Source organism: Oncorhynchus masou, chromosome 32 (assembly GCF_036934945.1).
Source record: "Oncorhynchus masou masou isolate Uvic2021 chromosome 32, UVic_Omas_1.1, whole genome shotgun sequence".
Classification (NCBI taxonomy): domain Eukaryota; kingdom Metazoa; phylum Chordata; class Actinopteri; order Salmoniformes; family Salmonidae; genus Oncorhynchus; species Oncorhynchus masou.
Genome location: NC_088243.1, coordinates 24,880,998 through 24,899,388, shown reverse-complemented (window position 1 = coordinate 24,899,388; position 18,391 = coordinate 24,880,998). Strand labels below are relative to the sequence as shown.

Below are 18,391 nucleotides of genomic sequence, written 5' to 3'. Positions count from 1 at the left end.
GTGACTGCACTCGACGTCTAGATGAGGGCAGTTTGTGTGGTTCAGATCTTTGTGAGGGAGCTGCAGTGTTTTCTTCAACTCCATGTGACTTGTTCAGTTAATTAGGGCTGAGGGGGAGTCGTGCGTGGAGTTAACCTAGTATGGTGGTGGAAAAAAAGGTCTTTGATGTGTCATTTGATTAAGCATTAGTTTAGGCAACATACATATTGGCTGTGCCCATAATACATCTGAGGGGTTATTTTTGGTGTATAGGTCTGTAGTATCATTTGGTGGCAAGGCAAATTTAAGATAATTTGTTCTTGTTTCAGTTGTCGCTAAAGGATTTGGTAATATGTATTAGATGGCTGAACAGCATGCTCTTGATTGTTTACTGGCATGAACATGTATGACAATAAAAACATGATTATCAAGGTAACATTTAGGACCGGATTCAAACCTACCAAAGCAATGTTTATGCAACTGCTTTGTTTACATGTCGAATTCCAATTCACTCCATGAATGGACTGAATTCAAATTCAATACACACCATCCCCGTCTTTAGGCAAACACTCAACTCACCTTAAGCCTTCCTTAGTCCTGTGAAGAGCACATTTAAAGGTAGACTGATCAACATGACATCATCCTACACAGCAGGACAGATTGCCACTATTGGCTCTTCCCAGTTTGGGCATGCCCACATACTGATAGTCTTGGCAGATTTGTATTCTGTTGTTATTGACGTCTGTAAGCAGGAAGTAGCCCTTCTGTGCATGATGACGTCTTATTGCCTTGTGTACCTTTAACAAACCCTATTGATTGACATTTCAAGCTAGCCTACTGTAGAAAACCACGTTAGCATGGTTTGAGTGGTCTGCCTGTTGCTTGAGCAGCAGTGGCCTGGGTACTGGCTGGCACAGGCCTGTGGAGACATTCATTAGCGATAGCCATGCCTCTCAGGAGGATCAGGTGATTCACCCTGCTGGCGCCGGCAGCTCCAGTCTGCCTCAACCATACGCTGCTCTCCCCAGGAGCACTACCAGGAAAACCTGCTCCGCTCGCCTCTCATCTCTTTTGTTTCTCTAAGAGGTAAATGTTGCCCAGTGCATGCAGTTATCCAGTGGTACTGTACTGAAGTGTAGATCCCGTGTTGGTACCAGTTTAGAGTTACAGTAACTAATAATGCTTCAGCATCATAGTTCTCCCCATGTCCCTGACCACTGCCATAATAATTTGTTTGTTAACAATAAACAATATATCTTTGTTATGGCGCTGTCATTTCCTAGGATACGTTATACGTACAGTGTATTTGGAAAGTATTCAGACCCCTTGACTTTTCCCACACTCTTACATTACAGCCTTATTCTAAAATTGATCAAATAAATTAATTTCCAAATCAATCTACACACAATACTGACAAAGCAAAAAACGAATACTGTTTTTTTAGACATTTTTGCACATTTATGAAAAAACAACATGAGGTCGAGGGAATTGAGGTCGAAGGAATTGTCCGTAGAGCTCAGAGACAGGATTGTGTCAAGGCACAGATCTGGGGAAGAGTACCACAAAATTTCTACAGTATTGAAGATCCCCAAGAACACAGTAGCCTCCATCATCCTTAAATGGAAGAAGTTTGGAACCATCAAGACTCTTCCTAGAGATGGCAGCCTGGCCAAACTGAGCAATATGGGGAGAAGGGCCTTGGTCAGGGAGGTGACCAAGAATCCGATGGTCACTCTGACAGAGCTCCAGAGTTCCTCTGTGGAGATGGGAGAACCTTCCAGAAGGACAACCATATCTGCAGCACTCCACCAATCAAGCATTTATGGTAGAGTGATTAGACAGAAGCCACTTCTCAGTAAAAAGGCACATGACATCCTACTTGGAGTTTGCCAAAAGGCACCTAAACAAGATTCTCTGGTCTGATGAAACCAAGATTGAACTCTTTGGCCTGAATGCCAAGCGTCATGTCTGGAGGAAACTTGGCACCATCCCTATGGTGAAGCATGTTGGTGGCAGCATCATGCTATGGGGATGTTTTTCTGTAGCAGGGACTGGGAGACTAGTCAGGATGGAGAAAAGTACAGAGAGATCCTTGATGAAAACCTGCTCTAGAGCGCTCAGGACCTCAGACTGGGGTGAAGGTTCACCTTCCAACAGGACAACGACCCTAAGCACACAGCCAAGACAATTCTCTGAATGTCCTTGAGTGGCCCAACCGGAGCCCGGACTTAAATCCTATCAAACATCTCTGGAGAGACCTGAAAATAGCTGTGGAGCGATGCTCCCCATCCAACCTGACAGAGATTGAAATGATCTGCAGAGAACTCCCCAAATACAGGTGTGCCAAGCTTGTAGCATCATACCCAAGAAGACTATAGACTGTAATTGCTGCCAAAGGTGCTTCAACAACAAACTGAGTAAAGGGTCTGAAGACTTATGTAAATGTGATATTTCAGTTTGTTATTTTGTAATACATTTGCAACATTTTCAACAAAGTTTTTGCTTTGACATTATGGGGTATTGTGTTTAGATTAATGTGGGTGTGGGGGGGAAGATTTAATCAATTTTAGAATAAGGCTGTAACGTAACAAAATGTGGAAAAAGTCAAGGGGTCTGAATACGTTCTTTTGCATATCAGTTTATAAACCATGTGCCACGGAATCGTCACATCGAAGATCTCATCCCAAATATTTTGCAACCTGTATGGTGCCGCGATCAACATTTTGGTCCTCTAGTAAAACTGATGTTTTTTTATTTATGAAAAAATACAAATCTACAATTTCGTCTTTAATAATGGGCAAACAAACAAGTTCCCTACCTTCTCCACCTACCACTTGCCTCCTCCATTGTTTGTGGTAATACTGCATTCAGTTGGTTGTTATTTTAGATAGAGCAAACATTTCCAAAAATGTTTGTTATATGCATCTGTGATATCATCAGCAAAGATAATTATTATTATTTTTTCACATAGTTTTTTCCCATTTTTATTCAATTAGTATATTTGAATTTAACCATATTATTTGTTGTAATATTTGTTGTCTTTTCTGGAAGATGAAACCAGCTTTGTGTGGCTTGTTTTAGAAAGGGAGATATTTTGACAAAGGTTCCATTTTCAATTAACTGAAATACCTAGTTAAATAAATGTTACATTTAAAAAAAAAAAGTGAGAGGATATAATCTGGATAAAGTGGAAAAATGACATTTTTGAACAAGGGATGAGCCATTCTTACTAATCTACTGGAGAACCAGTTCGGGTGTAAGTATAATGTTTGTATTATGGCTTTAGTGAGAGGTTTAATGCTTTAATATTTAATCATTTTAGCCCCCCAAACTCATATTCGTTATAGAGATAATCATGTTTTGTCTGGCTTGCCATTCCCAATAAAGTTAAATAATTTAAAAGACAAATTGTTCGGCGTAGGCAGGGCCATAAGTAAATAGGTAAACTGGGTTTTGACAAAATAACTAATCAGGGTGATTTTTCTACAAATAAGACAGGAATTTACCTTTCCATGGTAGCGAGACCTTAGCTGTTTTTGATAACTTTCGGTTCAAATTTGTTGTAGTAAGTTCCTTTATTTCTTTAGGGATATGAATACCGAGTATGTCCACTTCACCTTCAGACCATTTTATTGGTAAACTCAGTGGAGGAAAAGTACTCAATTGTCATACTTAGTAAAGATACCTTAATAAAAAAATTACTCAAGTAAAAGGGAATGTCACCCAGTAAAATACTACTTGAGTAAAAGTAAAAGATTTAAATAGCATTTTTTTTTAAGTATTTGATTTTAAATATACTTCAGTATCAAACGAAAATGGAATTGCTATGTACTTAAGTATCAAAAGTAAAATTTATAAACCATTTCTAATTCCTTAAATTAAGCAACCATTTTATTTTTTATTGACGTATATAGCCAGGGGCACACTCCCACAAAGCATTTGTGTTTAGTGAGTCCGCCAGATCAGGGGTAGTAGAGATGACCAGGGAAGTTCTCTTGATAAGTGTGTGAATTGGACTATTTCTATGCGATTAATTCTATGCATTTTGCAAGTATTTTTGCATCACAACACTGAAGTGTAGGGGGCCTAAAGTTTTTTTTAGACTGGATATTTATACTTACCACCTGGGTCCTGGTTCAGTAATAGTGAAATCAAACCTCGCTGAGCACCTGATAGTTTACCATTTTTATAGGAATGGTTAAATGCGCTAATACTGAATCTTTGAATAGATCAAAAAAGGTTTCATATACCTTAACTGCTATGCCATCTAGCCCTGGAGTTTTCCCTGGCCTAAAGGCTTTAATTGCATCAATACATTGCAATACAAGTCTTTCTGTACAGGTGTTCATTTTACTCTATTATTAGGAACAAATTCCTTACAGTTAACTTTAGCTTGTGGAAATGGAGGTGACTGAAAATAGAACATATGCTTAAAGTACTTTTGCTTTCTCTTTCATATAATTTGGTGAATCATGGATGACTCCGTCATCTGTAACAAGTTTCTGTAAATACTTTTTGGTAGCATTTCTATGTTAAAAATTCTAAAATAATTTGGTTCATTTTTCACCATTTTCCATTCAACTCGGTTTATTTTTGTAATACATTATACTTGATTGTTCCCGAATAAGTTCCTACATTTTTTTTTCTCCCTCTAACTTAATCTGTGCCTTTATGGTACAGTTTTTATTGCTATCCATCTGTATTGTTATTTCTTCTATTTCCTTTGTTAATATGAACTCTTTTGGCCCAAATATATATTTTTTAAAGATGAATATTGAATTGCATGACCTCTTAAGGCACATTTTAATAGTGTCCCATACAATAAGGGGATCTGCTGTCTATGTTATGCATGCAAAAGTCAGTTATAAATGCGGATGCCAAATACAGTATTTGATGGCTCGACTGCATTCTGTCCCCTATCAAAGCTTTTCTTACTTTTGGTGCCAGCGTGAAGGATACAAGAAAGTAATCAAGACGACTAGCTTGATTAAGCCTCCTCCATGTATATCTCCCTGAGTCTGGATTTTTAAGCTTCCATATATCCACTAGTTCTAATGTGTCCATAATATTCGTAATTTCCTTAATTGCACGAGGGTGATAGTTTGTAGCGTGACTTCCTTTACGATCCATTGAGGTACTTAAACTGTATTATAATCTCCTGTCATAATAATAGAGTAATTGGTTGCTTTTGAGCTCGATAGATTATATATATCATTATATCAGTATATATCATTTTGAAGAAGTATAGATCATTATTATTTGGACCATATAGATGAATTAGCCAAATGTGTTTATTGTCCTATAGCATATTTAAAATGATCCACCTTCCTTTCGGATCTGTTTGGACAGTTTGCACATTCGGATCAAAATTGTTATTTATTAATATCATCACCCCTTTTGAGTTTCTTTGACCATGACATAAATATATTTCCCCCTCCCAGTCCTTTTTCCATACAACCTCATCTGTAATTGTAGAGTGAGTTTCCTGTAAACAATAGATATTATAACCTTCTCTTTTAGCCAGTTAGACTGATCGTCCTTTTCTTATTATCTCCTAAGTCATTACAATTATAACTAGCTATACTTATTTCACCACTTACCATAATGGCATAATGTTTCAATACTTACCATACGATATGCCTGTAAACGTACTACCACAAATGACCATGATGATCAAGCTGCTAGACACCTAGAATTTATCCATACTTACCAACACTACCAGAATCAATGTCTGACATCTACCCATGTACCTCTACCATAAAATATGTGCACTGCTAAACATACTGCAGCTGCAACTGATTCTAAGTAAACCTCCAATTGTCTTCCAATATCCCTCCCGTGAAAGCCTTCCCCCATCCCAGAAGGAGGTGTTGTCACTGATACTATCATACCACCCCTGTACCTGTAACGCTCCTTTAGCATCCTAAAACACTTCTTCAACCGCCTATCCGTGTGGTCCAGGTAAAAACCCGGGACTCTCCCATAAACCTGTTTTCAATACTGCCACCCCTCAAGTGCCCAGCCGAAACCCCTATAAGTCTATGGCATGACCACGAGAGGAGCATCCTCTTTAGGAATTAGCCACATAACAAATGGAACATTTTAAAAAGAACAGATTGAAAGTAAAATAATTGGGTAGTACTGAGGACAATAAGACCTATAAAATGTACAAAAATACCCAGAAAACAACATTACTAAGTTATTAACGTCCTGAACCACGGCAATGTCTTAAGCACCGTCATACTAGATTGCACTAACAGAGCACTAACCATGAGCATGTAATTCATGTGGCTATCTGTCAGTGCCAGTGTTTCCCCTGCTCTCATGTCTTTCTCTGTATAATGTGAATACCACTCTGCCTCGTTGTCTTCCTCCCTTCTTCTATCCCCGCCTCCCTCACAAGCGCACCCAGAAATAACTTTCATGTCATTATGACAACTTTTCTCCTTTGCTTCTCTCACACAATTCTCACAGTTTCACATTGAGCAGTGAGACCTCTTCACATTGGAATGCTGCAGAATTATTATTCCCCGCAGACTAACAAACTTATTCAGCCAGTGTGCTGCTGCCTGCTGTCTACAGTGAGCCAGCTATATTTAGGCTGACTGTAATGACCTCACCAGTTACTGTAGTGTACACATGTCTGCTGTTACCTTCACGTGTTTATAGTATCCACCCATATGCATATGGTCTGAATGGTCACTGCTATCAAACACGCTATCAAACAGTAGGCCTATTAGTTATGCTCAATGAAGATTGATTGAATATTGCAACGTATTTTTTAGTTCAACCTTTAATCAATCTAGCATCACGTTCATATCTGGTAATTACTCATTTTTAGGCAGCACTGACACTTCTTCTCCCGGTGCTTCAGCATGTGAAGGAAAAGAGTGTGTGTGTGTGATTTAACATTTCATGAAGTATAGCGGTCATGTAACGAAAAGCTTTATGCTCAGTCTAATTTGACAGGTTATTTAACAGATCAGCGCTCTAGCTAGCACACATTCAGTAAAAAAACAAACACAGTAAGACAATAGAGTTGAGCATGTCTTACCTTCATCTTCCCCTGGAAAACAGTATCAATTGTTACTGAGTGGACTATCCTGGTTAAATCACTATACTAGTAGAACTGCAGACATTTCAATAGCATCACTTCTCCAATATCAGTAATTATTCCTCTCACATTAACAATGCATTACTCTCGCCAGCTGCATTCGCCATCTCAGAAAACACAATCCAATACTAATGCTGCAGTCAGTCACGCCTGTAACATCTATCACGTATCAATCATGACGCTCATTACCATCACGGATGCAAAGCCCACCCCTGTTCCTGATGTGTGTTTGATCTGTATTGATCTGCTGTGGAGGGGATGTTAAACACCAGGGTAATTGGGAGTGGGTTTGGCGCTTATAGCGAGCTCTCTGCTGGACGGTAGGGTACACCCTTACTGACGCCCCTACGGTGCTCTATTTTTAGCCCATCTCTGCAGCTGCTTTATAATTCATCCAGACTTCCCTAATGCATTTGGTGTGTCCGAGACATGGTCCACAGTCACAGAATTTTCAGCTGCAGTGTAAGATAAATTATGCCCAGAGCTTTTTAGTTCACAACATCGTTGCAGCTGAAATTGACAGATATTGGTCCCACTGGACACTTGCTATCACTTGGTGAGGAAAGTGGCTATGGGCCAGTGAGATTAGCTTTTACAGGCCAGGGCTCTTGGATTGGACGAAGACCAGAACTAATGCACTGCAGCCAGCCACTGGACTTTGGGATGCCCTTTACCTGTGCATGGTTCTAATGCTACATTCCAAATCGATTCCTAGCCTCTAGCCCCTTGGCACTACATCTGGATCTGAAAGGATTGGATTGGTATACTGAACTGCATGGTTATAGCTCAGCCTTGCCCTCTAATAGGCAATAACTATCCAATACTTTCAGATCAGCGTAGGTAGTAGGGGCTAGGGGAGGATTCAAAATGTAGCATGTACTACTATTCTTTCCAGGTTTTGGCAATAGGTTCTTCACCCAAAATGAGCAAGTGGCAGCTTGAGTGAGTTTTAGGCGCTCAGCGATGTTTGACATTTTGCGGCAGGAGAAGCTAGAGAGTAATGGGGGAACAGCAGAGGATCAATGGAAATGTCTCAAACAGCTAGGGGGCTCAGGTTGGGTTAGGTGAATTCATTGCTGGCTACTACTCATATATCGGCAGTCTCACTGTATGAGTGTGTGTGTGTGTCTGCACGCTCTTTTTCTGTCTCAGGTCTCCTGAGACAGAACAGTAAAGTGCATATGTTGTATAAACAAATGGACTTCTGAACGTTTAATGTTACCTGTGAACAGTGACACCAGCACACTATCTAAAGTAATCCTTTACTCAACATAAGCGGTTTACATAAAAATCTATGAAATTGACCTATTCTCATTGTATGTGGTTTGTGAACATTGAGAACTCCACAAGGGATGTGACTCCCCCCCCCCCCCAAGGGCCAGCCAACCCCTCGGCAAGCAGCTTGTAATAAAATGTGGTCACAACCTTGACCCTTTTCTGTCAGAGACCAAATAAACATCATGAATACATAAGCACAGCCACTTACTTCACTGTTTGCGAACATTTTTGGTTTAATCAATACTACAAGAATAAAAGCACTCAAATGCAATCCGCAATCGTCAAATTGAAGTGTGCTCTTTCAAATGACACCTAAAAGTGAAGAAGTCACAGATTTTAGAGTCCGCCGGTGTTCATTCTTAATTAATCGTAGTGGTAATTAAGATGTAACAGAGCATTTTAAATAGGGAGGGCGCAGTATGAAGGCAATTATGGGAGTGAAAAAGAGTTCAATTTCCAATGAAACCATGGAGAGATTTGTGCGACAGAACGCTGAGTACAGTATGTACTTTCGGTGCTTCCTGAGTCAATGTGTGCGAGATGGATGCGTTTTTCATTTCTCTCTGTTATTAGGTCAACCTTTTTCACTGCACCTGGAAGGGTTTACATGACATTTTATGAAATGTAATACACCTCGGCCCCCAAAGAAACATTTTACGTAGGTCTCATATTTAACTCTTGTTTCTCAAGTGATCCTGACCATAACATACTACTCCTGATTTATGATGTCTTCACACATATTGTATACTATATGCCCTGCGCTTATAAAGACACATCTTAATTTGAACTAGTTTGTTACAGCAGGAAAATAATCCTGCAACAACAGGAATTGTGAGTTATTATGTGGATTATAATTAATTCACTTTTTTGTAGGGATTAATACATTTTGCGCAATGAAAATAAAGTGGAAATTGCAAACTTTAGAATCCTTTAACATCAAATACACTACAAGTTTTCGAGTTTCCTGCATTGCAAGTCTAATGACGACAAACAGGGTGATCAAATTAAGATCCTACATCTGTACATTATGGTAAGGGCTAATGAGATAGTAGTCCTATCGGATGTGGGGGTATATTTCACATTTCTGTGCTAGATACAGTATATGCAAATGATAGAGAGAGAGGGGTGGGGGAAGGTAGAGATTCTCTCTCGACATACCCACCCCCTCACTCTTCTCTCTCTCTCTCTCTCTCTCTCTCTCTCTCTCTCTCTCTCTCTCTCTCTCTCTCTCTCTCTCTCTCTCTCAGGATCACCACTACTGCAGCTTGCATGATGGACTTGCGTAGATACCCACTGGATGAGCAGAACTGCACCCTGGAGATCGAGAGCTGTGAGTGACATCAGTGTAAAATCACTGTAGTGTAGAGACTTATCTCAGCTTCATGTGGGCTATTTATCACTACTGGCAGAGCCACCCCTAGCCTTTTGGGGGCCTTAAGCTAGATTTGTTTGGTGGGCCCCTCCCACCTCGCAGGCAAAACATTTTAGTGTCACCCCCCTTGGCAGCGAATAATTTCCTGCAATTCTATACATGTGGACATGGCATAAGTCATTCATGCCAAAATGTGTAGAATTGCAGGAAATTTGCTTTAAAATTTTTTAAAATAATAAAATAAAAAACTCATGTTCTCTCCACCCCATCACAAAATGAGTATCTGAGAGAGATATCAATGGGAGCCCCCTGGAGGTCAGGGTTCCTGGGCGCATGCCCTGCGAGCACTGGTCAGTAATTTGGTGATGATTACTACAATGTTTCGATAGCTGGCTAGACTACCATACCAAGCAATCTACAAAAAATGGCTGACATGGGCTAATTGAGTGGGTGTCAGTGATTGACAATAACAAGTGAAAATTGCTGATGCACAACCAAGTTTTGAATGTATTGGGAAGTTGCACCGTATGTATTCTACTCTTCAGTAAGTTGAGACTCTGACTGAGTTCCCCAAAACATTTCAAATATATATATTTTGTATATTTTTTGGAGTCGAGTCCCCCTAGCGGCCGCTGGGCTCAACACACAATGCGTAGTCTGCGTATAGGCAGAGGCGGCACTGATTACTGGGCATGTTTTTGAAAGCTTGTGCCTATACATAAATCAAAGGTCTACATGACTATGGGTGCTTTTGAATAAATCCTAAGGACCAGTTTCCCTGACCAAGATTGAGCCTATTCATGGACTAAAAGGCACTTTCAATGGAGATTTTCAATTGAGCATGCTTTTTAATTCAGGAATAAACATAATCTGGGTCACTGAAACCGGCACTAGCTACATCCTTCAATTATAACATTCTTCTCGCTCTGTTTTAATTAATCTACACATCTCGTGACAACTTTCTCTCAAGTCGGTATATTTTCACACATTATTCTGTTAAACAGGTCTATGTACCTCATTTAAGGGATAACTATTTTCCAAATCATGGCAAAATATCTTGCCAATTGAGGACATGACATGAAGCAGGAAAACAAACAGCACTTTATGTCAACTATGCAAACTGGCATTTTTTGTTAAATCAAACTTGGCCGGAGTGTTTCAGTTGAATAATGCATGCTACCTGCATGGATTGTTAAATCAGTGCAACAGACATGGATGCTTAGCTTTGGTCATTATGACAAGGTTATAGCAATCACTATAAGGCCCTGTGGAGCTGCTGGATTCATGGATTGACCGGGTTGATGTATATAATCATTTTGACAACACCTTACTCAAACCCTCTATCATATCATTGGTCTTAATTATGAGATAGTTACCTAGGCGCAATAATAATTTTTGCAACAATCAAGACTGCAAGCCAGACAAAATTAACCTGGCCTATTTATATGATGAATATTAATTTGGAGGGCAGAAATAATTAAATATTAAAACATTGGACCTCTCACTAAAGGCTTCAGTCATACACAAACTATACATACATTTGAACTGGTTCTCTAGCAGATGAGTAAGAATGGCTCACCTGTGTTCAAGAATGGCCTTTTTCCCTTCATTCAGAATACAACCTCTAACTTTTAGTTATTTGAAAATGAAAATCTCAAATATCGCTATTTCTAAAACAAGCCATAGAAAGCTGGTTCCAATTTCAGTTTAATCCACCTGAAAAGACAGAACAAATATTATGGTTAAACTCAAATATAGTTTTTGATAAATGTTTTTTATATACATTTTGTAAATTATATCATAAATAGGACTGGGGGAGTTATGTCACACATGCAGTTAACAAAAATTATGGAAACGTCTGCTCTATCCAAAATTACAACCAACTGATTGAAACATTAACACAAAAATGGAGGAAGTATGTGGAAAGGGAGAAGGTAAGGCACTTGTCTGTCGGCCCTGCATTAAAGACCAAAATTGGCTAAAGAAAATTGTGATGGACAAAAAAAAAAAAAGTATACCAGTTTCATTTAAGGACAAAAAATTACAGATGCACCATACATTTGCCAGCAGCATACCACCCTACATACCACTGCTGGCTTGCTTCTGAAGCTAAGCAGGGTTGGTCCTGGTCAGTCCCTGGATGGGAGACCAGATGCTGCTTGAAGTGATGTTGGAGGGCCAATAGGAGGCACTCTGGTCTAAAAAAATTCCCAATTCCCCAGGTGCAGCGATTGGGGACACTGTGTAGTGTGCTGTCCTTTTGGATGGGATGTTAAATGGGTGTCCTGACTCTGAGTTCATTAAAGATCCCATGGCACTTATCGTAGGGGTGTTAACCCCAGTGTCCTGGCTAAATTCCCAATCTGGCCCTCAAACCATCACGGTCACTTAATAATCCACAATTTACGATTGGCTCATTCATCCCCCTCCTCTCCGCTGTAACTATTCCCCAGGTCGTTGCTGTAAATGAGAACGTGTTCTCAGTAAACTTACCTGGTAAAATAACAGATAAATAAAAAATACAGGTTGGGAGGAGATTTTGAAAGTACCTATTCCATGGAACATGGTTTATGACCTGATAGTCAAATTGATGCCAGATTCAAATCTTAAGAGTATTTCTATTTAAATGATGATACAAAAGTCTTGCAACCAATAGAATGTTATATACAGTGCATTTGTAAAGTATTCAGACCCTATAACTTTTTGCAAATGTTGTTAAATTACAGCCTTATTCTAAAATTGTACACACCATACCCCATACTGACGAAGCAAAAACAGGTTTTTAGAAATTGTTGCTACTTTATTAAACATAACACTAAAATATTACATTTACATAATTCTTCAGAAGCTTTACCCAGTACTTTGTTGAAGCACCTTTGGCAACAATTACAGCCTTGTGTCTTCTTGGGTGTGATGCTACAAACTTGGCACACCTGTATTTGGGAAGTTTCTTCCATTCTTCTCTGCAGATCCTCTGTCAGGTTGGATGGGGAGCATCGCTGCACAGCTATTTTCATGTCTCTCTAGAGGTGTTCGATCGGGTTCAAGTCCAGGCTCTGTCTGGGCCACTCAAGGGCATTCAGAGACTTGTCCCGAAGCCACTCCTGTGTTGTCTTGGCTGTGGGCTTCGGGTCTTTGTCCTGATGGAAGGTGAAACTTTGCCCCAATCTGAGGTCCTGAGCACTCTGGAGCAGGTTTCCATCAAGGATCTCTCTGTGCTTCATTCATCTTTCCCTCGATCCTGGCTAGTCTCCCAGTCCCTGCCACTGAAAAACATCTCCACAGCATGATGCTGCCACCACCATGCCTGACAGTAGGGATGGTGCCAGGTTTCTTCCAGACATGACACTTGGTATATAGGCCAAACAGTTCAATCTTGGTTTCATCAGAAAGAAGAAACTTGTTTCTTATGGTCTGATAGTCCTTTACCTGCCTTTTGGCAAACTCCAAGCGGGCTGTCATGTGCCTTTTACTGAGGAGTGGCTTCCGTCTGACCACTCTACCATAAAGGCCTGATTGGTGGAGTGCTGCAGAGACGGAACTCTGGAGCTCTGTCAGAGTGACCATCGGGTTCTTGGTCACCTCCCTGACCATGGCCCTTCTCCCCATATTGCTCAGTTTGGCCGGGCGGCCAGCTCTAGGAAGAGTCTTGGTGGTTCCAAACTTCTTCCATTTAAGAATGATGGAATTCACTGTGTTGGGGACCATCAATGCTGCAGAACTGTTTTTAATACCCTTCCCCAGATCTATGCCTCAACAAAATCTTGTCTCTGAGGTTTACAGACAATTCCTTTGACCTCATTGCTTGGTTTTTGCTCTGACATGCACTGTCAACTGTGGGACATTATATAGAGGTTTACCACAGGTGGACTCCAATCAAGTTGTAGAAACATCTCAAGAATGATCAATGGAAACAGGATGCACCTGAGCTCAATTTCAAGTCTCATAGCAAAGGGTCTGAATACTTATGTAAATAAGGTATTTCTGTTTTGTATGTTGTATAAATTTGCAAACATAAAAAAAATCTTTGCTTTGTCATTATGTGTAGATTTATGAGGGGGAAAAATAAATTGAATACTTTTTAGATTAAGGCTGTAACGTAACAAAATGTGGATAAAGGGAAGGGGTCTGAATACTTTCTGAATGCACTGTATATAGGGGATATAACAATCTCTGCAGAATATTTTGCAAAGTGACAATCATTAGATCACTTGTTTTGGTACTGCCCATATTTAGCTTGTTTTGGTCGCAGATTCAGGAATGTCTGAAATATTGCAACATTTACCTGGTGCTAACTCTGCAAATAGCACTGCTGGGTGAATTGAAAAGTCCTAGTCAATTGATCAATAGTATAATAATACTCTTAGCAAAAATGTGACTTTTTTAGATGCAATTTGTAGAAGCTATGAGAATAGGAAGATTCAGATATTTTGTGAAACATGACAGTGGAAAAATATATGGCAGCTATAAATCAAAACTCCAAGGTCTTCAGAGATGTATTGGAGGGGTTGAGGGTAGCTAAAGGCTGGGACTAAAAACAAACAGTGGTTAAGGGCGCTGTACTGGAGCGCCAGCTGTGCCACCAGAGACTCTGGGTTCGCGCCCAGGCTCTGTCGTAACCGGCCGCGACCGGGAGGTCCTTGTTTCATCGCGCACCAGCGACTCCTGTGGTGGGCCGGGCGCAGTGCATGCTAACCACGTTTGCCAGGTGCACAGTGTTTCCTCCAACACATTGGTGGGGCTGGCTTCCGGGTTGGATGCGCGCTGTGTTAAGAAGCAGTGCGGCTTGGTTGGATATCGGAGGACGCATGAGTTTCAACCTTCGTCTCTCCCGAGCCCGTACGGGAGTTGTAGCGATGAGACACACACACACACACACACAAAATGTACTGTGTCTGTAAACTGTATATATATATATATATATATATATATATAAGCTGTAAGTAGAAGCCTAAGTATTGTTGTCCATTGGTTTATTCCAATTAGGGGAGAGGTGGTAGGGTTATGGGAAAATAATAAAGAATTTAAATATATATATACCAGTCAAAATTTTGGACACCTACTCATTTAAGGGATTTTCTTAATTTTTACTATTTTCTACGTTGTAGAATAATAGTGAAGACATAAACTATGAAGTAGCGCACATGGAATCATGTAGTAACCAAAAAGTGCACTTTGCACCTTCACCACCTTCTTGGCATTCTTGGTGGCAGGTAGCCTAGTGGTTAGAGCGTTGGACTAGTAACCGAAAGGTTTCAAGATCAAATCCCCGAGCTGACAAGGTAAAAATCTGTCGTTCTGAACAAGGCAGTTAACCCACTGTTCCTAGGCCATCATTGTCAATAAGAATTTGTTTTTGACTTGCCTAGTTAAATAAAGGGGAAATTTTTTTCTTCTTGCAATTATCTTCAAATGGAATGCTTTTCCTACAGTCTTGAAGGAGTTACCACATATGCTGAGTACTTGTTGGCTGCTTTTCCTTCAGTCTGCAGTCCAACTCATCCCAAACCATCTCAATTGGGTTGAGGTCGGGTGATTGTGGAGGCCAAGTCAACTGATGCAGCACTCCATCAAATAGCCCTTGCACAGCCTGGAGGGGTGTTGGGTCTAATGTCCATTGCTCGTGTTTCTTGGCCCAAGCAAGTCTCTTCTTATTATTGGTGTCCTTTAGTAGTGGTTTCTTTGCAGCAATTCGACCATGAAAGCCTGATTCACGCAGTCTCCTCTGAACAGTTGATTTTGAGATGTCGGTTAATTGAACTGTGTGGAGCATTTATTTGGGCTGCAATTTCTGAGGCTAACTCTAATGAACTTATCCTTTGCGGCAGAGGTAACTCTAGGTCTTCCATTCCTGTGGCGGTCCTCATGAGAGCCAGTTTCATTTCAGCACTTGATGGTTTTTGCTACTGCACTTGAAGAAACTTTCAAAGTTCTTCAAATTTTCTGGATTGACTGACCTTCATATCTTAAATTAATGATGGACTGTCGTTTATTAAAGCTGTTCTTCTCAAAATATGGACTTGGTCTTTTACCAAATAGGGATATCTTCTGTATACCACCCCTAACTTGTCACAACACAACTGATTGGCTCAAACGCATTAAGGAAAGGAATTCCACAAAGGAACTTTTAACAAGGCACACCTGTTAATTGAAATGCATTCCAGGTTACCTCATGAAGCTGGTTGAGAGAATGCAGAGTGTGCAAAGCTGTCATCAGGCCAATAGGTGGCTACTTTGAAGAATTTCAAATATAAAATATATTTTGATTTGTTTAACACTGTTTTAGTTACTATATGATTCCATATGTGTTATTTCATAGTTTTGATGTCTTCACACTTGCTCTACAATGTAGAAAATAGACAAAATAAAGAAACTCTGGAATGAGTAGGTGTGTCAACTTTTTAGTTGTAGTGTGTGTGTGTGTGTGTGTGTGTATATATGTGTATATATATGTGTGTGTATATATATATATTTATTTATTTATTTATTTATTTATCCCCCCCCCCAAAAATAAAAAAATAAAAATGGGTTATGGGAAATGATGCAGACAATTACATAGATAGAAGCCACAATATACTGTACAGTATCTACAATATTAATGCTGATCTACCCTCTAAAAAATACAAATAAAATAACAATCAAGACTAAGGTTACTGCTAGCGTGGATGTCATTATATATTTTTCATGTTATACCCTCACGGAAATAGCAGGTGCAAAGTTTCTGGCTGTGTACAGTCTGGTCCAGTTTCTGGCTGTGTGTAGTCTGGTCCAGTTTCTGGCTGTGTACAGTCTGGTCCAGTTTCTGGCTGTGTAGTCTGGTCCAGTTTCTGGCTGTGTACAGTCTGGTCCAGTTTCTGGCTGTGTACAGTCTGGTCCAGTTTCTGGCTGTGTACAGTCTGGTCCAGTTTCTGGCCGTGTAGTCCGGTCCAGTTTCTGGCTGTGTACAGTCTGGTCCAGTTTCTGGCTGTGTACAGTCTGGTCCAGTTTCTAGCCGTGTACAGTCTGGTCCAGTTTCTAGCCGTGTACAGTCTGGTCCAGTTTCTGGCTGTGAACAGTATGGTCCAGTTTCTGGCCGTGTACAGTCTGGTCCAGTTTCTGGCTGTGTACAGTCTGGTCTAGTTTCTGGCTGTGTACAGTCTGGTCCAGTTTCTGGCTGTGTACAGTCTGGTCCAGTTTCTAGCCGTGTACAGTATGGTCCAGTTTCTGGCTGTGAACAGTATGGTCCAGTTTCTGGCCGTGTACAGTCTGGTCCAGTTTCTGGCTGTGTACAGTCTGGTCTAGTTTCTGGCTGTGTACAGTCTGGTCCAGTTTCTGGCTGTGTACAGTCTGGTCCAGTTTCTGGCTGTGTACAGTCTAGTCCAGTTTCTGGCTGTGGGCAATCTGGTCCAGTTTCTGGCACTGAACAATCTGATCCAGTTTCTACATGGGAACACATCTCCAGTGCTGCTGTGCTATTCTTCGTAGTTGATTTCAATGAGACTATCTCCATATTGGTCTTCACATTTCTTTACATGTCATTCTCCCATACTCTTATGGCATCAGGGGTGATGTGATAACCCAAGACCCTCTCACACATAAATTAAATGAATGGGAAAGAAAGACAAAACCACTGATTGAGTACAGGCAGTAATGAGAAGCAACTAATTCCCTGAAATCCTGCGGTTCCCTTTAGATAAGCGGAGGAGTCTGACGGGAGAAAAAGCCAACCCAGTCCAATTAAGTTTGCCTAATTACTGAAAGGCCAATAACTGACTGTTTCATTCATTTTCCAACTAAGACCAGGCAAAGAGAAGTGTTAGAAAAAGACTTGAGCCACCGCTTCAGACAAGTAAACTCTCAATGACACAGGTTTCTGCCTGTTCATGTTGAATGACGTTCCATTCTGTTAGATTCTCAGCTGGGTACACTGGCCGTCTGTCCATTTTAGATGATGTAACAGTCTCTCCCTCTCGCAGATGGGTACACCACTGATGACATCGAGTTCTACTGGAAAGGTGATAATTCAGTGACTGGGGTGGAGAACATCGAACTGCCCCAATTCTCTATAATAGACTACCACATCCAATCCACAAAAGCAGTGTTTGCTACAGGTAACAATCTGATTACTAACCCTTACAAGAGTGTATTATTAATTAAAGTTTCTGATGTTCCACTTAAGAGTGTCTAACGTTAGAGAGTGTGGCAGATTGTAACTGCCACATAAGCACCGGGTAGAAGTTCTCTCAGGCACAGAAAATAGGATAATCTTACCCCTAAATGCTAAACTGACCTTAGTTCAGCGTCTAGTGGGAAACTTCATCCTACTCCGACGTGAAAACTGTGTTTGGTCTCCCAGGCTCCTACCCGAGGCTCTCTCTGAGTTTTAAGCTGAAGAGGAACATTGGCTACTTCATCCTACAGACCTACATGCCCTCGACCCTGATCACCATCCTATCCTGGGTCTCCTTCTGGATCAACTATGACGCGTCTGCGGCCAGAGTCGCTTTAGGTCGGTGTCTTTGGGTTATTCTATGGGTTGTCCTTGTGGAGGGGTTCAATAAAGACTCACGTCTGAATGTCTTTAGTAGCTTTGAGTTACCAGGTGTAGGCATGTGTTGTACTGCCTTCCAGGCAGGCAGAATGTGCCCCTTCACACAGCCGAGCAAATA

The 18,391-nt window shown here is 40.6% G+C and overlaps 1 protein-coding gene across 2 annotated transcripts in view; it reads left to right on the top strand.

Annotated features, from left to right (window-relative positions):
• The window catches only part of LOC135525752 (gamma-aminobutyric acid receptor subunit beta-1-like), a 55,810-nt gene that overhangs the window by 27,456 nt on the left and 9,963 nt on the right, over positions 1–18,391 (top strand). For both annotated transcript variants that reach the window (XM_064953566.1, XM_064953567.1), the window contains exons 5-7: positions 9,619–9,701; positions 17,699–17,833; positions 18,079–18,231. In XM_064953566.1, coding sequence (XP_064809638.1) covers positions 9,619–9,701; positions 17,699–17,833; positions 18,079–18,231 — 371 coding nt within the window. The remainder of the gene's footprint in view (positions 1–9,618; positions 9,702–17,698; positions 17,834–18,078; positions 18,232–18,391) is intronic.